General features: G+C 40.4%; 1 protein-coding gene across 2 annotated transcripts in view; it reads right to left on the bottom strand.

The window, feature by feature from the left end:
* Positions 1–3429: 3429 nt before the first annotated feature.
* SIM2 (single-minded family bHLH transcription factor 2) overlaps positions 3430–27460 on the bottom strand; it is a 61613-nt gene continuing 37582 nt past the window's right edge. Inside the window, exons 6-11 of one of the 2 annotated variants that reach the window (XM_009282980.2) lie at positions 26006–26205; positions 22066–22172; positions 16317–16464; positions 14254–14422; positions 12723–13131; positions 3430–5824 (exon numbers count right to left, since the gene is read on the bottom strand). In XM_009282980.2, coding sequence (XP_009281255.1) covers positions 5100–5824; positions 12723–13131; positions 14254–14422; positions 16317–16464; positions 22066–22172; positions 26006–26205 — 1758 coding nt within the window. In that variant the 3' untranslated portion in view covers positions 3430–5099. The remainder of the gene's footprint in view (positions 5825–12722; positions 13132–14253; positions 14423–16316; positions 16465–22065; positions 22173–26005; positions 26206–27460) is intronic. The other variant, XM_019473058.1, reaches the window with a different exon arrangement.

Here is a 27460-nt window from a genome sequence, read left to right as displayed (position 1 = left end):
GTGGTTTAGTGTTGGACTTGGCAGTGCTAGGTTAGCGGTTGGACTTGATGATCCTAAAGGTCTTTTCCAACCTAAACAATTCTATGATTCTATTCTATGATCTATAAGGTCCTTCTGACTAGCAGCTGTTCCTGTCGAGAAAGCCAGTGAACCCTCCTGTACCACACTCACCTTAAGGTAGATGGGGAGCGCAGCCAGTGATCTTACTCTTTTTGTGCCAAACTTGGCACACCCAGAAAGCCACAACATTTTTGTATGAAAATCATTGTTATTATTGTTCTTTATGTAGGACAGACAAATGTGGTGTAGAATGTCTCTGGACGTAGGTATGGAGAGGGTCAGACGACTCCAGATCCCGAAGTAATGCACTGAAAATGGTTAATTTCATTCAACTGTCTAGATCAGTAAAACACCTCTTTCATTGTGAGGCTGATGTCGTATCTTAAACTATTTTCTTGATGAAGTGCTTTCAAAAAACATTTATTATAGTGTCCGTATTTCTGTGACTTCATATTTTCCTTCCTGGACTCTGTTATAATATTTGTAGAGATTGTTTATTGACAGGAAAACTTCTGCCGAGCAAGCTGGGTGTGTTGGCACGTGTCTGTGTTCAGAAAGAGTAAGCGGGTTGTGTCCAGTGCTGTTTCCAAAGATTTGAAAAAGGAGTAATGTACTTAACATTTAAGAGTTCAAGCAGTACATCTCACTTCTAGTAAAAGGTTTTATAAGACTTCAGAGCATTTTTTTTAAATATATCCAACGAATATCATATACGTCAAGGGCTATTACCTAGAAATAATATTAAAGCATTTAATTCTTTATGCTGCTGCTTCATTGTACAACGATTTTTTTTTTTATTTCTTTGCTTTTTCTGATTCAGCTACAAGACATCAGCCTAAAAAATCACTCTCTGCAACTACTTTGGAATATACAGTAGCTCTATAAAAAAGATAAAAATTGAAGTACAGCGTAATATCTGTCATGAAAAAGATTTGTGCCGCAAAGAGCTGACTCCGGGGGGTGACTGGTTTGGTAAAAGCATTTGCATGCGTAAGTTACTGCAGCGATGCACCACACTGATCAGACACCAAAGAAATTAAATCTGGACTGAGGAAAGAACAGAGGTCAAAAATGATGGCGTGCCGCGGGCCGCGGTCACGTAACGCGCAACTGAGAAGAAAGAACCGCAGGGAACAATTGTAAACTGATGTCGTGTTTGAGTATCTTGCATTAGCGCGTCTCATTAGCGATTCGGTGTTATTTTCAGTTCTCCAAGAGTCTTCCTTTAAAATGCAACGTGGCTACCATACAATAAACAAAAAAAATCCTTGTATTTTATAGTACATTAACTGTCAAATATAGGCCGTATTACAGTTGAAATAAATTTTCAAATATGCAACGTTATTCTTCGTGAGACCCTGTGTTTTGTAGCAAAAAGAGACTGATCCAACTCACTTTTCCTTTGGCTACAGGATTTTATTAACATTTTAACAGTTTTGTTTTACATAATAAATAAGCAAAAATGCTTTTCATTTTTAGGGAATACATATATAATTCTGAGCATTAATAGGTTGTTTGTTTTGCGTGCTTTTTCACCTACGTTTGCCAAATAGCTTTTATCTGCATCATATAAAAAAAGCAAAATCTAATGTTCAGGAAAAAAATGGGATAATAAGATTTTCTCTGTGTTGTTTTGGAAGTATGACTGAGACGCTGAAAAAATACTTGGTGTCCTCTTTTGTGATTTTTAGAGAAATACTGGTATTCTGGCAGGTTTCCCATTCATTCGCACTTTCTCTCAGTGATAGGTTCTCCGATTTTACATCTATTGTCCGCTGCGCTTAATTTCATTAAATTGCTTTAATACCCCTGTTCAAATTACAGGGCTACTGCGACCTGGAGAGAAGCCTGTTCCCTTCTCCCCTTATCTACATCGCGGCGTTTCTATTAATAGGATAAAAACTTTGAGACCTCGACATGGGATTAACGTTTCCAACTTTACATTGTGGTAAAATACTCCCTCTCTCACGCTCTTTCTCCCTCTCATTTCTCCACACGGTTTACTCGCTAGATCTGAACTCCCCCAAGAGTTAAAATCCTATCAAGTCGCACGGCAAAGGTACCTGTAGTGGCTCAGACAAGTACGGTAGAGAGAAAGGAGGTTATTTTTCAGAATATATTCCAACTCACACTCCGCTTCCGTGGCATAACTTTTTCCAGTGAAGAACAACATTGCCACTGCCGATGGCTGTGCCCCGTTCTGCGGTAGGAGCGTGCGGTGAACATCTGTAGTTTAACTGACCAAAAGTCCTATTTTTCTCTCAATATGGTTTACTCACCTTCTGGATGTGAACATGCAATTGCCGCTCCTATTTTGGAATGGCAGGAAAAACGTTTCACGCATTTGCGTTTTTAATCGCAGGTCTTTTCTAAAACCTACCTTGTATTACCATATGTGAATGCGTAATTGACTCGTTATTGCCTAGCCGGGGAAGCTCCCCTACCTGAATATCACATACAGTAAAACATCTGTGGGAGAACGATGGAACACCTCCTCCGCTCAGGCTCCCTGCATAAAGCCTGGAAGTGTGAATAACAAGGTGGACGCTGGAAAAATATTTTGTGGTGTTTTACTGAAAAATATCAGTGGCGTTTTTTTAACCGAAGCCCAATTTGCACGTTCCTGAAAACGTGGTTTTATAGTACTTACAAGAACAGAAGAACACACCAGATTGACTTTGCGTGCAGCAATGGCACTGATGAGGTATAGAGAAAAGTGTCGCATGAGGGTTGTGCATCGGGTTTCTTTTTAACGGTGCCAGCAATGTCAGTTACTCCGTTATAGGGCATGGTTTTAATTTAACAAAATTAACATACAAGTCCTAGCATAACTGTATCTTTTAAGGCGTTGGGCCCGTTCATTAGTAACACTGGCTGGGAAGGCTATTAACCGAAGCCACTGTAAAACCAACTGGTGCCTCATCGCTTCAATTTAGAAAGCCAGAATGACAATAATACTCACTCGTAGCATTCCTGCAGACTTGCTAACTTCTCTGGCGTGGGACGAACCACGGAGCGCGGTTACACTGAGTGAGTGAATGTGCTGGTTTGGTTCTGCTTTTTTTTTTTTAAGTCAGCGTTCTGGCAATGGCTGATTGGGTATTTTTTGTCGTATTTATCACGAAGGGTATTTTTCGTGCTTTTCTGGCAAATGAAAAAGTCAGACAGCTGCAAGCTTCCAAGTGAAGATCAATTTAACTTCGTAATAAAGCCGCCTCTGTTAACTTTTTAATAGGAAGCAATAAAAATACTGAAAATTGTTTTCAAACACGTTTTAAAAGTATTTGTGTGTACTCACAGCAATAAATATTCATACATACAAGGAGGTGACTGAATATTATTGCTGCATATAAAAGACGGGGAACATGTAATTTTTGAAAGTGTGTATTTCATTACATTTTCATCTGACAAGGTGCAGTCCACGAGCAAGTGTTTTTCCATATTGCACAAGCCAGGTAAGCATTTTCTTCAGCGAAGGTCTCTTGAGAGAGAGTCTGATGAGAGAGAGAAAGTTTTAAAAGTGTAAATTAGCCGTGAATTGGGCTAAGAAATACAGCTAAGTATAGCTGACTCAGATCTGCAACAACCTTTGTTGTTGGTTTTCACAGCTGTTATTTAGGGAGTCATTCGTTGTTTTATCAAGAGCACGCGATGTTTGGGGAAGCGGTCGAGAGACAAAGTGGACTGACTGTTGTCAATTAAACACACACAGATCCGTATGTCTCCTCGCTTGTAAACTTTACAAAGAAGTAAAAAAAGGGGGGGGAAATCTGTTCCTACCAGGCTGGACGAAATGTAAATGTGTGCTGTATGCTTTTCGCTTGCTGCAGTTTATTAGCGCACACCGAGATGTGTGCAAAGCGTTCCGTTCCAAACCCCGATGTCCTCAAACTCCGCTTTACTTCAAGTGCAACTTTGGTTTTTGTGGTTGCGCAATGACTTTCGACTTTCCGTTTTCGGATTGTCCACTGACATTATTTGTGAAGTGCACGAATCAGTCAGATATTACTCTTACCTTTGTGCTGACAATGAGATTTATGCTCAAGGAAGTTCAGTGTGTTAAAAGCTGAACCCTTCAAACTTCAGAAGGCTACTGGTAAGTTTAAAATAAAGCATAAATGTTCATTGTTCCCTTGACTATAACGAAAACATTTCTGGCGCTCTTATTAAGATGTATTTTTGACTAGCTGGTTTGAAAATCTGCACAGCCTTCTCCCAGAATACTCAGTGACACACGCGCTTTAGAAGTTCCTTCTTCTTATTACGACATATTATGGGGAATAGTCTCTAGTTCCTGCTACGTGATTTGTCCCGATTTGCCATGACAAGACCTGTAACCCTTTAATACCTATCTTTGTATGTATTAATTTGTCATGTCGTTCCTTGCCAAGATAAATGGTGGTGGTAACCATCTCAGAGCACTGAAATCTATGTTAAGTAGATCAAATTGAGATTTGATTTATTTAGTTTAAAAACTTTTGGGTAATTAATAAATAAGCTTTTTCCAAACTGAGTTCTGTTTAGTTAGTACAGCTGTATTATGGATACTAAAAATCACCACTCTTTAAACAAAGTTCATCTGTCGGGATGTTTAACGCGTGAGTGGAGAGTTGATGGAAGGTTTCACACAGTTTGTCAAAAATACCTAAACTAGAGTGTATAGTTCATGATAATGATAAAAAACTCTTGCATGTATTTTGAGAAGGAGGGGTTAAGGAAAAAAATGTTCTTCATATAAATCTCTGCATATAACACCTATCATTTAATTTTGTTGCACACTAGAAAATAACAAAAATAAGATCTGTAACACGTCTTCTCACTGGCACCAGAGCTCAACCTGTGACAACGAAGCACTGAAGCTAGAAGTAGGTTTTTTTCCTGACCTTGAAGGTACTGTTACACGTGGCTTGCCAGGAACACACCAGTCTGTCCCTCATTGACTTTCAGCTATGCTCAGTAAATGTAACCATGTTTTCTCATGCTTTTTGCAAATCATTAGTTTGGTTTCTTAATTAAATGTAAATACCCCTCTACTACCGTCACCTTCCATTGGCTATTATTACAGAAGTTCCAATATAATGGGGTAGTGCAGATTCCTTGTGGGTTTCTGGAGAAGCTGATGAGGGGCTTTGGTTTTTGTAAATAAATGTATTTACTTCCTCGGAATTGTATCCGTAATTTTCTCCTACATGTCCTGTCGCTGTACATGTTGAAGTTTGAAATGTACCATGTTTGGCTAAAACATGGTGATAATTTAGAAGCACAAATGGAACTTGTCCAGAGGGTCTCACGTCCATCACGCGTTCGCTTTCGGAGTCATGATCGAGCTTTACGGTCATTCTCTCATCGCTGTCCAGTTCATCTAGATTTGTAGCGTGGTGACTAATATGCCCGTATTTGGGTTCTTTCATACAAATCCTTCTTGTTTGCTCATATACTGAGGGCATCGGCAGGAGATGACTCAATTGTCCTATAGCTTTAGACTGGAAACATTCTGATTTTGGCAGCAAGGAGTTAGCTATTGAGTTTGAAAAAGAACTTTCATTAATGCTCATCTTTTCTTGTAGGTCTCTGTTAAAAGCTAACTTGTTTTCTTCTTTAATGAGGTGGTGAGGTGGCTGAATCCTGGTTTCTATTTTGTTGGGTTTCATGATGCCGGAATCATAAATCTCTTCTTTGTATCTGCTGCCTGGCATGGGCGCTGTGCAGCTTGTAAAGTTGTCAGATAGAGCGTCTTGGCTGTATCTTCTGTTTGATATGGGCACTTGCAGGAAAGAGAAAACATGTTAATTACTGACAATGAGTTCATAGAGTCAGACTCTAAGACTTTTTGTGACTGAACTTTAACACCCATTTGGTCTGGGCCCGATCCAAGTCCCAGTGAAGACATCAGAGACATTCCCATTTGCCTCAGTGGCTTTGGATAACTCTCTTTAAGACAGTGCTGAAAAGTGGGGGAAAAAAACCCCAACCCATTCAGAAGGGCCGACAGCGTCGAACAATTCTGAAAAGGTTTTCCATGTGAAATGCCTGTTTGTTTATTTGACTGAATGATTATAAATCACTGCCGCTATTAATATGGTTACATCGGGGAAATTAAACCGAAGAAATATTTGGAAATGTGACCCGCTATCAAAAACCTTGACCTTAAGTAAGCTCTTTTCAGAGGTTTATCAAACCATTTACCAAAGGATGGATAACATTTATTACACGTCAATGATTCAATGATTAGAGTAAACCAGAATTTATTCTTCCTGTCAGTGTGGAAGTGTATTGGACACTTGCCCTTGTAAGGAAAGAAGAGGGTGTGTAGTATTAGATACCGACATGTCAGTATCTAATTCGCGGTATCTATTTGTGATATATGTAATATCTAGCTTGTGTCACGTTAAAGGCTTTGCTTTTTCTCTTTGAAAAACTAGCATCAGATATTAAAAACATCTTTTGAGAAGCATCATAAATACTTCTTGACTAATGCTGTATCTCTGCTTTTAAGGTACTATCACATAATAAAGCTATACGTATAATAGAAATGTAATTTACAACATACACTGAGGATGTTTGCTTGAATGTGGGAGTACTAAACTGGGTATGCATGGAAAATCAGAAGCTAGATTCTTAAATTTTCAAGAGAGTATGAACCTAGGATTTCTATTCAGGCTTTTCCTCTAAAATGTATTGAGTAATCTTAGTTTTCTCTTAAGTTTCTGCATGGTAGCTGAACTCTTGAAACAATTTGAATTGTTCTTATCATTTTCTGCTTGGCTTACGCAGCTTTTCCTTTTTGTATGCACCTATCTACAAATGGTAAGAGAAAAAGCCACTGGTTTACTCCTACACAGTATGGCCAAAATAAGGCGAGTACTCATTTTTTTGCACTGTCTTGTATGAACGGTTTGACAGTTATACTGCTCCTCCAAGGCATATTTGAAAGTTTTATGTTAAAGGTTAAATGAGGCACTTAGCAAATTTCTCAAATTAAACCTAAACTCTATTTTGTGTTATGCTCACTGAAAGCCCTGGACACCTAAGTGCCTTTTGTAAACGGGATTTTCTGTTTTTCTAAAGATTTTATTCAACATCTTAAAAGTTTTGGAGTTCCCCTGTAGTGGTTGCTGATGTAACTGTACCCACTAATAATTAAATATTCCCTGTGCTATAGTCGACTGGCAAAGCCTTCATGTATAACAGAGGCAGCAGAAACAGCTCAATTGTACCTTTTTTTTGTATGTAGAGCTTCATTAATTTCAGAGGGAGTTGCACCACGTAATTAACACCAGCATTTAAACAGGAATCTGGATCCAATTTCTTCTTGATCAACCCACCACCCTCCTAGAAACAACAACCTTTCAAGTTACTCTTTTTCATTTCCGTGTGTATATTTTGTACCAAGAAGTATATGCAGTCCTAAGTAAGCTGGATTCTCATCACCTGTTGAAAAACGGCCCTCTTGGGTGACAGAGCAAAAGAGGAATTCAGCCACATGCTTGAGTATAACTTGGAAATTTTACCAGTGTAATTATACTACTATAATTTTAACTCCATGTTTGGCGTTTTTACTATGAAATAAGTGTACGTGCTGAGAGCGACTGACATGTAACTAATCTGGTGTACTGGTTTTAGTGTTTTTCCCACTTGAGACATCCAAAGGAGTGGTGGGTTTGTTCTCTTACTGCAGCATGGAGCATTGTAACTTTATGGCTCTACTCTGATCTCTGAAGAAAAGATTGTCCTTTTCCATTTTTAGAGCCCACGCTTGTAAGAAGCTGAAGCGTCACAGCAACCGGTTGGCCCCTGTCCTGTTATCTTCATTTTTGTAATCTCAAATTCTGCTGGGCTGATGGCTGCTGCCTTGGTACCAAGAAGTAATTTGCATACTTGGGAGATTTACAGGGTATTATCCATTTTGTTCTATCCTGTTTCTCAAACACGGTTTTCATCTCTTTTGTTGAGGAAGAAGGTAAGCGTCTGCTAATTGTTTGCAGGCTTCCATTAAAGTTGTCAGCACGTTTGTGGAGTTAGACTAGACAGTTAAGCAAGTTGTGTCTGCGGTGCAACAGAGCACAGTCGTTTTTGTCCGCTCACATTCAGAACAGTTACTGGAGCTAGACTTAAATCTGCTTTTGTCTTCCTTTGCAGACAAAAACGCAAGGGCACCCTGGGACAGACTCCTCCTGGGGAGTTTTTCATACAGAAGTTAATAGAAAGCTGACCAGCTGCTTTGTATTGCTGTAGAAGGGCAGCGCACCAGGATTGCTTCCCCCCATCCGGCGTGTGGGCAGTTGCCAGAGTACCTGCCTCAGCAGGTGCGCGGGGATCCCATGCATTCTGCACTTCTCCAGCGCTGAAAACGCTTTACCATCGTTGAAGTCAGTGCGTTAACTGGGGATGCTTTCCAGACCACTCTTCTGCCAGAGCAACTCAGCTATGCCAAGTGAGGTAGATACACTGCCCATCTAAGGTTGTATGTCATACCAGAGTGATAGCAGCTTTCTGGAAGGCCCTTTACGCTTACTTACACTGCCTCCATTCATAGCAGCCTACAACTGCAGTCCTTCGGGTATCACGTCTCTCTTAATTCTTGCCAAGTAGCTCTGCTTTCCCACTGGTGCACAGGGCGCAGCTCGGGCAAATTGAGGGAAAACCTGGAGATAAGAGCCCCATCACCCGGCAGCCTGCTCAGATTTCAGCATCCAACCATCCAAGTGGGAATGGGAAGGCTAATCTAGCAGGTATTGGTCTTTGTTTAAAACATATCATGTCTATTCATAGTTACAGTATACTAGAGCAATCTTTCCCCTGTCAAACATAGTGCTGCAGCAAGGAGCGTTCCCTCTTCACCTTTAAATAGTGCAATCAAAGTTCAGATGGTGCTCAAAGGGAAAAGATGCTTGCAGAAAAGGTATTTCATTCACAAACGTGCCTTTCTGTACCAAGTCGTTAATAGGTAGAGCTGCTCCTTGTTCTCTCATTGCCCCTGTCTATTTCAGTAAAAATGAAAGAAAGGCATCTTGGAACCAGGTTAAGGCAAAGAAAGGCTGGTGCTCGGCATTGATCTTCGTGCAAAAGGTACGCAGTCCTTATCAGCCGAGTTTTGCATCCTGTCTGTGAAAAACCTTGTCTGTTTTTAGCACGCAGCTGAGGTCCTCTTCATGCATGCTTTGTCTTGCATAATTTTTCTTGGGCTTTCTGATCTACACTAATCTCAGAAGAGTGTACTCCTGACAGTTACTGTATGTTTTGAAAAGACAATATGCCAACACTTGAAGGTTGACATGTAGCCCATGACGTTTCAGTACGTTTCCTAATCCTTTGTACAGAGGGCCTTCAGAGAAGACGAGCGATGACTCAGTCGCTCTGGGTTTTGCTGAAGACCAATGAGCAGAGCTGCTGTACTGCTCAGGTCACGCGCTCCTGTGTCACAAAGGCATGCTGATATCCCCCCGTGTCAAACAAGGCAAAGATACAACAGATCTTAATACTGTCCATGCCCATGAAAAAGACATTTTTTAGATCAGCTCAATATCTGTGCTGTGTCCTGGTCTGAACCCTAATTGCAACTCATCTGAGGCATGGGCTGATGTTGTAATTACTATGTTCTCCATTATTCTCCCTCCAAAAACAATAGGAAGACAACGTGATCTTCAAGACTTCTTTGTCTTTAGCGGAATGCACTTTTCAAAAAAGGTGTCATGTATTTCTTCCAGTAGTCACAGGCTAAACCTGGGGAGTTGGTTTGGGGGAGGAAGATAGACCAGAGCTTTTTCACAGATTTTCTTAGTATTCTTCATCATTTCCTGAGTTTTGGCATGATTAGTGGCACTAAGGTTCACACAGATAGTACAGACTGGCCAACAGCATAACTTAATGAGAAGTAGGTACTGTGGTACCCGCAGTAGTAACGTATCCATTCAAGTGTACAAAGGAAACTTCCCTGACTAAGAATATGGTTCCCTTCTCTGAAGTCAGAGATCTTCTTCTGATGACTAGGCCAGCTGGAAAAAAATGGAAGAAGCTTCGAAACCAGATTCTGAGGCAGCAGCATCTGATTTGCAGGCAGTTTTATCTGCTACGTGCTTTCCCAGAGCTTTGATGGCTTGGCACGATCATCTTAAAATCTCTGATCTCTCCAAAAGAAGCTATTTTCCATAGAGAAAAATGTCTCTGGCCTACGGCATTTTTGGCAGACGCTTCTATGGATGTGATGTGGAATAGCCCTCGCATCCAACCCGGTTGCCAGATGTCGTATTTGGCATTGCCTTTGGATTGAAGATAATGACGCTAAGCAGATCCTCTCTGCTTTGAAGCTTACTGGCTGTCAGTTTTTTAGTGAAGTGCTGGAAAAAGCAGCAGTTGACAATGTAAGGAAGATCAGATGCCCCTTTCCATTCAAAGCAAAAAGTTGCTTCCAAAGGTTCAGATTTCTCTTCTGCCACCAACCTCAGCAAAAGTACAACAGGGCTAATTCTACCTCAGGAGGAAACAAACTCTGGAACAATTAGATATAAATCCTCTTTGCAGTGGAGGCTCCGTTTTTCTTTCCCCTCTTTTAACACTGTGTGTGGACTCAAGCAACGATCTCTGACCAAGCCCGAGTTTGACCATATTCTTTTTTCCTTCCTAAACAGTACAATTGTAAGTGCTTTTGCAGAGAATTAATTGTACCAAGTCAGTTTTCATCAAATGCCCAATAGCTAAACATCCATTAAAATACATCTGTGCTCAAAAGAGAACCCACATATTCCAACTTAAGCAACAAAATCTTAAGTAGAAGTAGAACCAGAAGTAAGAACCGCTGGTATCACAGCTCCATTTTCCTGTTCATGAGGAAATGGTGAAGGTATGCATGCATGATGAAACTGAAAAACACCAGCAGTTGCTTGCAGTTTTTTGTTGGGATTTTTTTCCCCCTAACATATTTAGCAGTATTCCTGTGGAATCCTTCTGACTTAATATAGTTACTAGGAGTTATCTGCCCATATCAACCGACCGATGGTAAATTGCTTGTCTGCCGCTACGCTCACTGGGCTTTTCTGGCAAATGTTATGGCCATGATCAATTTTACAGACTGTTCTCTGAACAGGCTGTTCTTTCCACATCCATTCTCAGTGTATCTGATGGCACCCTCTGACCAGCAAGGGGTGGATCTACCTTCTTGGTCAGTCTCACGGCATCTGTTAGTCTGGAAGCAGAGAAGAAAAGCTGGGCTGACTTCTGTACACCTAGAATAGCTTTGTTCCTGCAGACTTACTGGGGACCTGCAGGATTTACTTCTATCCTTATACTTATCCTCAAAGGATGTAGCTTTTTTTTTCTTTTCCACAAAGATACAGCATCTTTAGAAAGGACAAAACCATTTCTTATTTTTGGTCTAAAGCTGCTCCTTTTCACACCCAGTCCACAACAGCAACAAAAGGAAGCCAGCACATTAGAGGAGCATGAGCTCAGAAAAAGCATTTAACCTGCACTAGGCCGTAAGAAGAGCTTCAGTCTTGCTCATTTTCAACCTAAACACAGAACAGTAAAATAAAATGCTTAGGTCAGCTAGGTGAGGTCCATCAGCTAGGTGAGGTCAAACGGTCCTGTGAAGGACAAAACCCTGGGCAGAAGTTACTTGCTCCTTTGTGGAAGACACATTCAATGTCTGATACCGTCTTCTGTCTGACATAGCAAGCTCAGCTTTTAACATCTGCAGGTATTCCCTTCGGATCTAGGATATCTAACATCATGCCCCCAAGTGAATAAATGCTTGTTTCTGGTACTCAGGAATCTTGAGCCTATCTTTTCTAGCTTTTTTATTTTAAATTTCCACTACTGCTTCCTCCCTCCCATCCTTAATGAAGCTAGAAGAAAGGAATGTTTCCATCTAACTTTATAACAGTATGTCAACCAGTCAGTCCTCATCAGTGATTTTTAACTAATCAAAAGGGTGTATGCAGATAAATGTAATGCATATAAGATCTAAGGATTAGAGTTTGTCTTGAGTTTGTTTACATTTAGTTACTTTATAGTTTTGCAAGGTTTCTTATAGGTTGCCACCTCAGAGAAGTCAGTGTCTTCAGTGCTTCCTTCAAAGTGTTTGAGCTGACCATCTGTATAGAGAGATGATGCTGTTGATCGGGGAGGAGCACTGAAGACATTTTTAAATAAAGCAGAAGACACTGCATTTCATTTACTCATTCACTGTAAGGTATAGATATTCAGAATGGCTTCATACTCAGAAAGGGCAACCTTCAATTTTTATGGAAATAGATCATGTTTATTTTCATTTCTGTATCTGAGCTGAAGTACATTTGTTTCTTTCTGACTTCAGCAATGACTTACCTGAGGAATTCCACTAAATAACTCAGTGCAAAACATGAAGGTAAACTGTGCCAGTATTAAAGGAGGTGGTATCTCTGCCCTGTTCTAAAAGTTATTCTGGTGAATACATTTTTGCAACTGATGCTTTGATAATATTCCTAATCAAGAGCTTATGGTAATGGGAAGAGGGACGAACATGTAAATACTATAAACATAGGGGTTGTTACACTTCACTGTTTCTGATTTTCTGTGTTTCCTAAACGCCTTGTAATTCCTGTTTCCAAACTACAATTACAAATCTTTCCCAGACACCCCACAGCTTTGCTTTTCTTTTTTTCTTTTTTTAAAGTGACACCCACCTTCATAACTCTGTGCAAGATTATGTCGGATGATGTTCACTGGCTGATCAGGAAGATTTTTGGATGGTGACTGGCTGCTGGGTACCAAGGAGTTGGCATAATGCCACTGGCATTCTCCATTTGTCTGCAGCGTACTCAAGAAAAATCGAGCCACTTCACAAGGTGCTCCTTGAGACTGCCCAAACTTTGAAGGCAGCATTTGCTTTTTGCTACTGAAGACATGAGAATCTACAGGGAAGTGTCCATAATGGTAGGAGAAAGGCAAGCTATATGACGGGGCGTATAAAAGTTCACTGTTTTCTGAATGGAAGTTTTGTTCTTGAATGGTGGCAGCGTTCACTGCAGGGCTGGATCGCCAGTTTCCCACCTGGCTGCATTCCAGTTTGTCTGTTTGGAATGAGCTGTATTGCTGGGGGAAAGAAAAAAAAAAGGGGAGGGGAAGAGAGTTAAATGACTAACTTGTATATGAAACTGCATAACATATCATACAGGAGCCCAAAGCTGGACCTCCTTGAACTGCGATCTCGCTGGCTAAAGGGACTGGCTTACCAGTGCATTTAAAGTTCCTCGTCTTCACGATAGCTTTACCTTCACTTAACATGCGAACAAAAACCTAACGTTAAGGGGTTATTTGATAATTTTGCCTGTTGGATTTTAGCTAGTAAGTGTAGGCAGTTGTAAACACCAGAGGACAAAAGGTTGTTGCAAAGCACTGGAAGTCACTGATAAATGGAGTAGCAGACCATGAATATGATTTTGCGTATGTTGGCATGTCCAGCTTTAGAACGGTAGGAACACAAAATCTGTCCTTTGCATCAGCTTCTATCACAATGATTTTCTCTTCCCACTCTCTCCCACCCTCCTCTCCAGACTCCAAATGCTTTTTGGGCTCTCACTGTTTTGAAGGCTAGCTGCATTCACTGCTGTTTTAAGGTAATAGTAGCCCCTTCCAGCAATATTCATTGCAAATCTCAGAATGTCTCATGGTAGGTGTCAGTCTCACCAGCCCGGTTTTATGGACAATCTCCATAGTTTCCTTTCACGACTGGTTCTAGCTCACCCAGTGACAGTGAGAGACATTCCAAGTCCCGCTCCAGTGCTCTGTTTGCTAGGATTAATTCTTATGATGCATTCTCCAGCATAAGGAAACTGCTAATACCTATGTGACATTAAGAACTCTGCATATCAACAGTGAATGAGATGCATTCTACACCAGCGCAAATTTTCACAACACAGCTATTCTTAGTACATGTTTTTCTTCTTTTTACCAAGAAAGCACATTGGTTTTGAAGTACTTTACAGACTCCAAATCCAAAAGTTTTTGTGTTCGCATCACTCGCCAGAGCTGGTTTGTACTACCTGTGCTGTCCACCCCAAGAACAAAAGGGTCTAATTGTATTCCGGCCTACATGGGAGCTCCTGTGGCAGAGCATACTATAGTCAGTTTTACAGTAAGTTCAGTTCTGGATGATCTCCTGTCCCAAGCACTCTACCACAACAATTGGTAAGTAAATATTGCTGAAAAAGTTACCTGTTGTGGGTAAGGTGTTGTTCTGAGTTTTGCCTTCATTTTATTACTTTTGGGTTTTACAATTTTCCTTGTTTCCTGCGAGGTAGATACTGAGTTTCTGCATGAAAACTGTGCCTTAGAAATGGTAACCTGGTCCAGTGACAACTGAAGTTCCTTATACTCAATATCTCTGCAAAAGAACAGTCCAATGAATTACATACTCAAATATACCATACAAATCCAAAATAGCTCCTTTGAAAATACATGTTAGCTTTCACAATGTTTTCATTTTCATTCTTCCAAGATTTTCACGGCCTCTGCAGTGTGAGTCTGGGGATGTCAGCAGGCAGGGGATTTTATGGTTTGACCTCACCCCCACGCACGTCTATCACAAACGTTCCACTGGGAACCACGTTAACATCTTTGTACTAAATGTGCTCATTCTCTGAACCTAAGCTGTGCCAACTTCTTCTCGGCCATCTGTGGCACCCTGCAGTTTGGAATCACAGCCGTGTCAGCTGATAGAAAGACACAGCTCAATTCATCTGCCTCCTCCTCAATCAGGAATTGGTCTCTGCCCTGGCTCTCACAATTAGCCCCGAGGAAAGGAAAAGGAGTGATGTTCCTCTCCTGCCACCACAATGTGCTTGTAACTAGACCACAGGAGCTGCAATGTTGTTTTTCTGACAATCTCTAGACTTTCATTTCTGCTCTGTTCTGTTCAGTTTTATCTGCTCCACAGACAGCGCAGATTTTTGTATAAAAGAGGCTAAAAAACAAATCAAGAACAGACTGTGGATCATATTTTGAAACATTAATTGATACAGATCTGATGATCAAATGGTCTCCCCTGGTTTTATCAGTAGCAACAGTGGAGCATATTTCTGAAAGGAAACTAAAAAAAAACCCCCTACTTCTCTCTCAATTCCTATCTAGAACTCATTTCCATCACTTCTTGATGGTGAATAACCTGGAAGTAAATTCAACTCGAGTATGCTGTTATATCCCTGGCACAGTTTCCCCCTTTTTACTCAAATCTCTTGCCCCAACTCATGGGACTCAAGGAGGTTGCAGGGCTGAGTCTCCCTCGTGCTGCTGGCTCTCACATCTGTACAGGAATGAGGGCAGCATTAGCCAGTGTGTCTAGGGCCAAGTACCTACTTCAAGCAGTTTAAGGAAACACCCTATGTTTTCTCAACTCATGGACTTTAACTCCCCAAAGTCAGGTATCAGAGACAACATTGTAATACGCGAACTCACATGATCCTACCACACACATCATGCAAATACATCTTACTTTCAAGCCAGATAAGAAATGGACCAGTCTAGACAAAAGAAGAGAGCGTCTAGTTCCCTGCTTTTTTACACTATTCAACACAAGGGGTGCCCACTATCCCTTTTTTTTCTCTTCCTCCACAGTCTCTTCAGCCACAGTCTGTTTCACTATTACTTATCCCTCTTATTCAATACAGATTTCTGTCTCTCTCAGGTTTATATCAAGATAGGAATTTTGTAACACCTTCATGACTTGAACCAGAATTCATAAACTGCAGGTCCAAACCGCTGTACATTCACCAGCTCAGTGGGAGCTGCTTGCCATTGTAAGAATGTAGTTCTGCCCTGAGTATCTGTGCAACCCAAGGCAAGTGAGGGAATCCTCGGTGATTCACCTGTCCCTGAAAGGAGTAATGCTTCCTACCATGTCTCTGTCTCGCAAACTGACACTGTGACCTCTGCTGGGCAGCAGTAGTTTTCACTGTGTCTGGACAGCCTCAGCGCAGTTCTGATGCTAATTACAGAACTGGGGTCCAGGTCTAACGCAAATGGCTACACGTGGTATTGCATTCAAGCATATGGTGTATGAGGTAATCATCAGGAATACTAGCTCTTTTTAGCTCAACGTAAGTAAAAGAGGGAGGATATGGGGAGAGAAAAGTGGCTGTAACATGCGAGCACAGAATGATACTGGAAGACACAAGTAAAGCAAACTTAAAGGATTCAATTAGTAATGAGCCAATTACTGATTACACGCAAAATGAATCAATTACTGATAACACATAATGGTACAAAGTATTTTGACTTACGTAAGGACATAATTGACACTCACTATGCAGTGAGGCCGTGATGAACGGCTGTTATGCACAATAGTAGCGTAGCTCTGTACCCAAACCCAGCCTCCATGCTTGGACAGTAGTCGATAGTACTTGGTTGTGACTTGGCCTTTCACCAACACTGTGAATACGATACAAAAAAGCATTTCACATTGCTTGGACTTGTGACCACTTCCTGGAGAGATTTATTTGCAAAGCAGGGACTTTTCTCCCTCCTCCCCCTCCCTTTAACCTCCTTCTCCCACCAAACTTCAAATAGCTCCCCCGCAAAGGTATCTGTCCTGCCCCTTTATGTAGTTTTACAAGGTCACATTATTGTTTACAAATAGTATGTTGCAAACTATTAAGGTTTGTCTTCCTTCTTTTCCAGTTCACCCTGCTCTCTTATGCTTACATTCTGCAAAAACACTTACTGTTTCTAATCTTCTAACTGAAGAAGAAAAGTTCAAGGCAGCAAAAGTATTTTGAAGCAGACACAACTAGCCTGAATTTTTCCAGTATATTTGGAAGCACTTTTGTCATTCATAGCTTGATAGATTGTTGTGTATTTTGCAGTGTATTTTATGCTATGATACTTTTTCCTCTGTAAGCGCTACATTTTGAAGGTTGATTTAAAAGGGGAAAATTAAAATGCTGGTTGGTTCTTAAGCACACAAATAAAGACAAGGCCAGAGAGGTGAATCAGTTATTTGACAGATTTCACTAAAAATGTAATCCTGTATGCACCAGTTTGGATTCTCTGTGAACAAAGAAGTTTTGGCACAAGGCTATGCTATAATAAGAGTTGTGCAGCATCTCTAAATATTTAATCTAGCCACAAATATTTCTGGTTCAGTGCCAGGCATTTATCTAATGATTCGCTGGAAGATAATGCCCAGCCTTCGAAGGTGGTTCTTCTCTTGTGTGACCCTGGAGCATTCCTCTAGGAAACTCCATCTTCCTACTCTTCTATACAATCAGTTATTTATTTTAAATTGGGAAATAAGGGACTGAGCTTGCTACACAAACTATGTCCAAAAAAAGTGATCAATAGCAGCAATTCCTTTATATAATACACGATTAAGAAATGGCATTACTGCTTGCAAATGTAGGGCTTGTACTAGACTGAACTTTGTAGCAAAGCTCACTGTAATTTTGTTCTCTCATTGTACATGCTTGGTGCAGAAGCAGATACATAATAAGGAAATCGAACAACAGCTTTCTCTTTCAGCCAACTGCAGTAGAGCAAATGACCGCTTGAAATGAAAATATATGGCCTTATAATTAGTATTCATAGAGGATTTTTCTGACAGGGAGAGCATCCAATGTTAAATTGGGAACTAAAGAGTGCATAATCTTTGGGGGTTTGTTTACTGTTTGGTAATTAACTATATGGCTATCAGTCATTGCTGGGGTTGGCTTTTTTTTGTTCAGTCGTTACTTGGGGGAGTAGGGGTTTGTAATTTCAATAGCAATCAGAGACCGTGATAATGTGAATCATGTGAATAGCCCAATGTAAGACTGACAGAAATAGAAAAGCAAGAGTTCTTGTTCTTGCTGAAAGGTCTAAGTAGCATGCAGGTCATCTCTCTGGACTGCTTACTCTCCTATCCATCTGCATGTGTCACAACATATTTAAACTTTTCTTCAAATCCAGTTAATCTCCCTAAGAAAATCAGGCTCTTACAAAATGACTATAGACAGGTCTTTCTGGAAGTGTCAGTTCTCCTTCCATTACAGGATATGGTATCCATTTGTTCAGAAAGCAACAAGATGAACAACATCATCTTGCAGGACATTCAAAAACCCATCCTCGCTGACACCAAGCCACTAATATTTAGAGTTTGAAGACTCTCTTAGATATCAGCTTTTTGCCTCATACTTGCTGGTGTCCTTTTTCATGCCTACATCTCTACATAGAATACTCTATGAGGTGGAGATGTGCATGTGTACAGATATTTAGGAAAATCATGAGGAATATGTGTGTAAGTATGTAAACACACCTACAAACTATAAAGGCATGTGTACTCTTTAAGTGCAATACATCGCTCCGAGGTAAAGGTCTTGGAGCTGCTACTCAAAGCTTCAGTGTAACAATGCCAAATAAGTCTGTTGTAAAAATATTTGTTAATAATCAGCTATATGCTATGAAATCACTCTGTTTCTTGGTGTTCTGTAATCCAAATGGTCCAGTTCTAGGAAATGATGCTTACATTTTAGCCTAGATCATCTAACAGATATTTTTTGCTATGTGGTCTAGGCTTTTCAGAGCTAAGTCTTCGTGCTAGTTTAATGGTCAGGTTTTCCTTGAATTCAAAATGCCTTGCTACTCGGTCTTCCGAAATAGAAATTAATGCTGTAATGGATCGCTAGCTATAACAAAGTTCTTCTGTGTGCTTTGGGACTAGTTTCGACTTTCTCTCTCTCTCTCTCACTGTTTTTTTTGAAATTCCTGTTTTAGCTCTCCAGTTAAGACAGTATTTTAAAAGATGTGAAAACCGCTGAGGACTACAGTGTTCAGCTTTCCTTCCTAATTATACGGATAAACCAATATTTCTCCTGGGATGGGGGAGGACTCTGTGTCTCCTGCATTTTTAGCAATCTGGAGAAAGTCTGACCTTGGCTAGGGGACAGTAGCTGTGCTTCTGATACAGTAAATGAGGTCAATTTCCATTTGGCTCTGTGTTAAATTACCCTGTTCGATGCTGATTGGGAAACCTCAGAAATGGGAGTGAGGTAAATCCACTACCAAGACAATCTGGGCAGGCTCAGACTTCTTGGTGGCCTCCGCTGCAATCAAACGGGGAGGATTCGGTGGCTTTAGCCTTGGCTCTTAGATGTGCCATTTGTAACTGGGTGTTCCGCTGTTGTGGTTCCCTCCTGGTTTAGCAGGCAAGCTGAAAAAGGCACTGGGCTGGCTGGGCTGGTCCTTCTAGTCTGTCATAGATGGCTATTTTAAAAAGCTCCAGCCGGCTCACGGGCATGTGGCTGGGAGTTCCTAGCCTGCACTTAAGGATACCACTAAGAGAAATGGACTTCTTGGTTCCTCACTTGCAGCAGTTATTGTTTTAGCTTCCCTGGTGCACACAACCTGGCATGTCATCGGTCCAGCCCTCGAGCAGCGTGGTCAGTGGATGGTGCCCTAGCAGACTCTACAGTTCTTTTGCCCTCTTAAAAACTAGTGCAGCTCTGCGGGAAGGCTTGATTGCTGGGGGAGCAAAAGTAGACTCAATGCCACGGACAGAGTGTAAACTGTGCTCTGCTATAAGATAGGTTCTATAAATACATAGGTTGACTTCCAGGAAGCAGCAGAACAATTTGGTAATGACATCAGCTGGGGCTGGGGCTTGCCTTGCCAAGACAGAGATGCGACTTTTGTAAAAGTTTATGTGGGAAGAGCAATGATGTTACAACATGTGGGATGCACAAAATCCTCCTCGCAGAGAGACCATGGTACAAATGAAGTGATTTCTCTGAGGCCAGAGAAATATTTTGTCTATACTGGAACAGGGAATATTTTGTCTGTACTGGAACAGCTTCTCTATCCTGGCTTTTAGAATGCAAGATCTCTAGGCAGGGACTCATTAATTGTGTGGCCACATTTCCCCAGTTGCAGAGCAAACACTGTGTATATTGATGGTGCTATAGAAATAAATAACACTAGTTCAAATGCCAGAAGCTTTTTCATGTAGCTGGAAGCTAATCAAATGTTTAAAACAGGAAACACTGTTTGCTGCTGGCACACCTTAGGCAAATATTCACATCTACATTTTCTTCATAGTCTGATGTTCTTGTTATATCCCTTCTAACTTGTTCCCCTCACTGTTTCCTTTGTTTTGTTCTCCGTGCTGCCTAACTTAAAGTTTAGTTGCTTCAGTTTGGGAATTTTTATTTTCCTCTTTGAAAAAGCAATTGCTTACTCTAGTTTAGGGTTGCCTTTTTTTTTCTCCTTTTCTTTTTTTTCTTAATACCCTTATTAGGTGTAAGATGTTTCTCTCCAGATTTCTTCATCAGATGACACTTAATCACCACATTGCTTTATAGAATGGTACGTCAAACTTGCCAACCTTTTACTGTTCATGTTCCTAAAACATTTACTGATGGATGGTGGGGGAGTTATAACAGTGCTCCCCAGAGGAAGTCCGTACACTTTACATCTGTTTTAATAATTCCTATTACTTGGTATTCTGACTGTGATTCTGCACTGTTCCCACTGTTGCCCAAGCATTAGCCATTATTTTTTGCCCCTTGGCATTTATTTGCTTTGAAACTTTCATAAATTTCTATGCATATGTCTCGCATTTTTCTTCTGTTTTTAAACTTTACAATAATTTAACTTTGTAATTCAGATACAGTATCTAGAGAACTGCTTTTAGTTATTCTCTTTGGTTGAGGGGTTTTTTTCTTGTGGGAGGAGGTGGTGGTGGGGTGTTAATTCAGTAAACATGGTGTGTCTCTTTATTTAAAACTCCAGTCATACATAGAGCAAACTGGCAGCCAAAGTACAAGTCTTCTACTGCGCACACAGAATTATCCATCACTCTGCTCTAAAATGGAAAACTGTTTTCCAGAGATGATTGTGGCTATAATGGAATCATCTCTATACTGGTTGACATAGGTATTTCAAATAGTCTTGTGAAAATAACGAGTGATATTTTGTACAGGTCAACAGTCACATCCAGATGCAGACGTTAACACTACAAAAAGGATGCGCCCAACAGGACATTACCATGTACCCTGGTCATTCTAGTTTTTACTTTGCAATGGCCCAGAGTATCCAGTGGTGTTTTGGTAAATATGAACTTGCTGTAAAGATCAGTTTCTGCTTTCCCAGGTGTAGCACACACTGCCATCAACAGAATTCGGCACTTGGAATTTCAGTACTGACTTGCCAAATACAGTTACATCCTCCTTTTTATTCCAGATTCTCATGAACAGCACATATTAAGGTGAAGAGCTGCCTACTTTCTCCTTCAGGAAGCCTAAGAGAAGGATTTGACTCTGGCTGCTTTCAGCCCACAGGAGCAATCTGGAAAAAAATTGACTGACGTTGGTTTTTGGATGTCATCTTTGCATCGTATGGGCTGCAGCAGACTGAGCCAAATCCAGAGTTCAGCTATTCCCTCAATTTGCTTCTCAAATTAATGTGCTACTGAATGAACTACTTCCCAAATCCAGATGTTTGAAGATATGATTAGCGTCTCTGTCAGCAGATGGGGAATTATTAAATGTGTAATTTTTTTTCCTGACACTCCATTCTCCAAACCTCATCCACATGCTATTAATGAACATTCATCTAAGGATTTTTGGGTTTGCATTCACTTCAAACATGGGATGACTATTGCTAACATATTTCAGAGGAATGGGGAGCTGTTGCATAATTTTTCTTTTAACAAGAGAGGCTAGTAAAGTTCAGATTTTCCCCTCTCACTCATTCACTTTCTCTTTTGTTTTTTTTCCTTCAAGAGTTCACCACCCAGAATCAAGTTCAAATTTTCAAAAGAGCCTAGATCCTTTAAGTAGAAAGGTAAAAGTGGCCAGATATGTTTTTTTCAGAAGCACAGAATATTATCTAGCTTATTTGCAGAACTAATGGTTTCCTTAAGTGATAGCCAAGCACTTTTGAAAATCTAGCTCCAGTCAAGATTTGGAAAGCTTTCTCTACTTTCCAGCATAGCACCTGTTGTTTGCAAAACTTCTTACTCTACTTAATAAACTTCAGTCCAGCATCCTTTTTACTTACGCAGATGATGAGCATATCGTAAATGGAACACATCACAGCCGTGAACATGGTGGTAGAGGGTTTTTTCTATCAGATCTTGGGGCTCATATCCAGTTAATTCAGTCACCCTGGAAAAGGAAGATTCCATAATAAGCAAAATCTCTAGGAATATTCAGTTTCATTAACCTAATATTTGATTGTGCCAACAAATCAGGTGCCTAAAAACTGCAGGACAAAATGTTAGTTTTGGAAACAGAATCCTCGTCTTTATAAGAAAATAAACACTCTCAACCCAGCCAAAGCAAGGTGCAGCTATTCCCTGGCCAGCCTTACACATAGGCAGGAAAAAGAGTTCTTTTACTTATTTCCACTTTGGGCTTTTGCCACTGCCATGCATGATCCTTTGCACAAAGATCCAGTTGAGGAGCCATTCACGAAACAATAAAACTACTCTTGTGGACTGCTGACACATTTTCATTTGCTTTTGCAAACGTACAAGTGTAGCATGTATGTCAGTCCATAGAAGTTCTGATCATAGGCTATAACTAAATTCAGGCTAACGCCTAACAGAAGAAGGAAGCAGGAGCTTATTCCTGCTGAGAATGTGGAAAGACAAGGAGCTATGAAGATCGCAAGCTAAGAAAAGGAAGGCTGAAGCTAGAGTTCAGAAAAACATCCTCACATGATGAGAAGTAGAATAATGGAACAAATTTGAAATGGCAGCATCCCTGCAGATGTTAAAGAACCAGGCTACACTGGTCAGGCTTACATGGGTCAGACCTGAAGAGTCAAACTTCATGGTTCAAAATGGACTTTTGTTTATTTAGCACTGTTGCTTGAGAACAAAAATCCTTCAAGTACATTGTGCAACTCAGCCATAATCTGGCTTGTTTACCTAGTGTTGCTGGGGGTGTTTTGTGCTGTCCTGGGCTTTCTTCACCTAAAAAGGCAGAACAGAGCTACCACACAAAGGCATGTCTACATTAACAAGCAATACAGTCCATTGGCAGGCAATCTGTAGAGTAAAATTGTTACTGTTGAGGGTCTACTTCTGCAGCAGCAGATGCATCTGCATATTTTAATTTCGGGACTTTTACTCGGGACTAGCTCTAGTCTAGGCCTGTGGACTGAAAGCTTTATAATAGTTGGAGTGCCTTAGACATGCTCTTGGAGGTTGTGTTCCAGTTTAGATTCATCCAGAAGGAATCCAGTTCACATGCCTAAGGCCTCCTCATGACATGAACTGCAGCGCAACGAGTGGGGACGGTCAGGACATTCACTTCAAAAGTATGCTTCTGGTCTGAACTTAAACACTAATGAGGATAGACTGTATCAGAGAATAACACAGTAGTATCTACAGAAATGAATACAGGAGTCTCAAGCAACGTGTCATTGGGGAGTTGCAGATAATGTAAACTTTGATTACTTTTTTTTTCTTTTGTAACTATTATGCATCTTCTTTACTCTTACCCTAGTGCTAAGCAATCATGTGGCCCCCACACTTTACATTCTACTTGAGAGAGAGCACTGGGGGGGGTGGGATTCTTCTGAAGGAAATCAGAAAAACAAACAAACAAACAAATGCCTTCGCAGTCTGATTTATTATAAATACAGTACAAATACATCCATACCTCCCCCAGCTATGCTTTCATCTGTGAAACTCTTGCATGCCTTTGCCTCAGTCAGAGACTGCCAATGCGGAGTGACCACATATGCTCTCTTTCTGCAGGAGGATATGTGAATATATGCTTGTGTTTCTCCTTTGCAGTGTGCGCTGTCCCTCCTGGCTTACAATTCTAGGGGCCCAAATTCTCACTTAAGCCTGTCAGTATGGTGAAATACTGGTGAAAGATCCTGTTCAGGTTTCAGTGCTCCTTCTGACTTCAGTGCAATTAAAACAAGGGTGGCAGTTTTATCCTGCTCACTTAATTGGTGAGTACAGAAACAGCTAATCCAAAAACAAACAAAATGCCACAAACCTAAGCCAGGTGTTAATTTTTCTGGAGGTGCTGCCTCACTTTGAAGCTGGTCTTCCCATGGGCCAAAAAAACATCATTAACAGTTATGAGGACACCCAAACTTTCGAACAGTTTGAATCGGAACATGAACTCAGCTGCTTGACTTCCTTAACACAAAACCAGCCCCTCAATAAGCCACTGTAGGGAGCCTGGGCTCTGAAGATTGTTCTTTGCATGTGACAGGACACACAGAAGGAAACAGAGCTTGCCCCAATGATCAGTTCTGCCCTCTAGAGTTCTTTAAAGCCTTTGTAAACCATGTAGAAATGAACGCATAAGCTGCACCACAAAAATCAGAAGCAGCGGATGACTTTGGAGGGAAGTAACTGTCTCCTTTTTCCAGTGACCCTGATAAATGAACTCTTGCATGTTTTACATTGTATCAGGTGTCTAGAAAGACTTATTTAACTGCTCCTTCCTATGGCTTTCATACTGGCCTGTCTGCTGTCACTGTTACCTCTAAAGATCCAGCAACATTTTTTCTTGTATGGATACCAGAAGCAAGCCTGAAAACAGTTTTGTCTTATTCCTAGTATGTCCCTGCTCTGAGCAAATATAATTTGGTTTGCTCAGCTGGGAGAGCAAAGGGCTTTAGTAATCCTTAATACCCCTGGTTGTCCTGTATGTGGACGACATCCATCTGCTCTTTGGTAAACACAGCTATGCAACAGTACTGGTTCTATCTGTGCTCCTGTCAACACCTCTCGTTATATTGTCTCCTTTGAAGACACTTACGTCTCCAGGCAGTTCCTTGTAGGCACATCATTTCCTCTTTTCCACATGCAAAGACATGTTGCTAAACCCCTTGTGCTTCTTTGTAGCTGTTACATTAAGTAAAGCATGCCAAAAAAAAGAGGAAGGATTCCAGAAACAACTAGTTCTTCGTATTTTAGCAGCTGATGGCCCACTATCTCATTGACTTAGCATGGAGAAAGAGCATGTTCTTGCATGGTTGACCTGCCATGCAAAACTTCCCCACTGTCTTGGATACAGACTCTTTTTCACTGCTACACATGAATATCATTTCTGCTTCTTGCAAATCCAGCATGCCAGGGAAACGAAAGAGTATGTGACATACTGCTCCACATGCAGGAATTTCTGAAGAATGATCATCTTGTCAATAGTCAAATCTGTTATATTGTCTGGAATTGGGCTTTTCCCCCCAAGGTATCTTGAACTGCACTGTACAAAGTATCATTGTCTACTAAAAGATACCATGTTTCAAAAAGAGAGGAATGAATCATTTCACAACTCCTTCAGGTCCGGTTTTGTGCTCTTCTCTTCTTAGCTGGTATGTGAGCTACATCAGCTGAGACTGGAGGCAGGGTTCTCTTTCCTCAGCAATAGCTGTTTTCCCAAGTTTTGTTTAAGAAGGCTGTGTTTTCATGTAGTAGCCAATGGAATTCATTTTCATTCTAACAACCCCATTAGCAGGGTTGGTTTCATTGTTAAGGCGTTACATTGAAGTGCAGAAGACTATGTTTTCTTTTGACAGTAGTAACTCTGTCAAAAGCTTTCTGGATGACCCCAGCAAGTCATTTGACCTCAGCATTTCAGTTGTGTTTTTTTTTAAATTATGGACGATGGCACATCCTTATTCCTTTCGCTAGCTTTGTATGTTAAAACTTATGTCCTTTAAGGTGAAAATGTATTACTGCTCCTCCGCCAATTACTCACAGCAAGAAGGCTTTAGCTGACTCTCTGAAACTGTAGGTAACTATAGGTTAAGTTGTGCAGGCTTTTATATGTTGGCATTCAAGACAAAGTATGGTCTATCCAGCTGTCTGAAGAGCTTTGAAGACCCACATGGTCTTTGTGTTCCAGATCTATTTTGGACTGCTTTATTTTTTCATGGATATTTTGATCTGTTTGGAAACCACTGTACCTTATGATAACACTTGACTTTGAAAACATTTTATGCTAGAAATGAAATATCTGCTTACCTGGAATCTAGGAATATTAATTTTAAGTCCAAACTTGCTCTGAACATAAACATGTTACTGTGAAGTTTGATCTCAGTGATTGCACTGGGAGGTAAAGATTGACCTACAGCCACCAGTCCAACGATTTGGTAACAGGAATCATACAAAGACATATCTAGCATATACTGACGTATCTTCAAATAGCCACTGCAATGGATCACCTGGCATGAGAAGAAAACACACTCAATATCTGATGGCAATGGAAGAGGCTGCAAGTGAGCTGATCACCCAGTTTCAATGAGGTTATAAAGCAATACACCCTTATAACACTTAAATACTGCATAGTCTGTTAAGGCTTCAGAAGTGCGGTTAATTTATAAATGGAAATTAAAACACAGTAAATGCAGTTTTTGTGTTTACTGCCAACATGATTAATCCAGTATTAAAGCACGTGCTCTTTGGGGACTATCTAGACTGCTTTCTAGGTAATACTTTAAGCTCTCTTTGATATAGATTTCTTGTAGATACAGTCAGAATTCTTGTTCATTAATCAAAAAATCTGGAAGTTGCTTTTTTTTAAATGACTCTCTCACACACAGAGGTATATATAAACATTTACATTTTAATGACTTATTATTCTGATGAAAAACAGACATTTTAAAAATCCAGTGGAGATTAATGCATCGCATTTATAAAGATTAACTGCTATATATGTAAATGCACTAGAAATTAGTTTTAAGTTCTCCAGCCAAGTTCAGATTATGTTCTTTTGACATGTGACCAAGCCCAGGGTCTTGAGACCAGATTCCTGAATCCCCATATACAATTCCTAATCACAGGAGTGATAACTTCAGTGTTAGACTGTAAAAATTCACAATGTCAGCTAAAGAGGGGGGAAAATTGTAACCTGGGGACTATTCCAGAACATAAGATTTATTTAATGTAGTGCTGGTGTTTAGAAATCATTTGTGCTCCTGCCAATTTTCTAGTCCAAACAGCAGGCATACTATACATCCTTCAGCTTAATTTCTGTATTTGTTTGACTTTTAACTGTATCAAATGAAAAGGAATTAATTTCCACTGTATTTAGTATTCCTGAACAACCTACTAAACAGTCACCTATAAATAGGCTCCTCCTGGATAACCTTCCTTCCTCCTCTCCAATCACAAAGTGGTTAGTATGTTTAGCAAAAGTACAGTAGCAAGCAAAACTTATTTAAGATCTCTCAGCAGATCCTACTAATTCCCATACTATTTCATTCATGAGTTTTTCCTGCACTTCAGCTAATCAGGTGATATTTTCAAAATTATGAACTCCTGACTCTAAGTACAGTCAAAGAGAATAAATTTAGGCCAACATCTCTCTAGATGAATACATCCTTAAATGTTTTACTGCGTAAATTTTAATAGTGAGCAAAAGAAGAAAGAAGGTGATCCCTCTGATTAGCAGTCATAAATGGGGGGGGGGGGGGCCAC

Source organism: Aptenodytes forsteri, unplaced genomic scaffold (genome assembly GCF_000699145.1).
Source record: "Aptenodytes forsteri isolate BGI_AS27 unplaced genomic scaffold, ASM69914v1 Scaffold2, whole genome shotgun sequence".
NCBI classification, from domain to species: Eukaryota; Metazoa; Chordata; class Aves; order Sphenisciformes; family Spheniscidae; genus Aptenodytes; species Aptenodytes forsteri.
The sequence above is the reverse complement of the archived record's forward strand: the minus strand, read 5'-3'. Positions and strand labels throughout refer to the sequence as shown.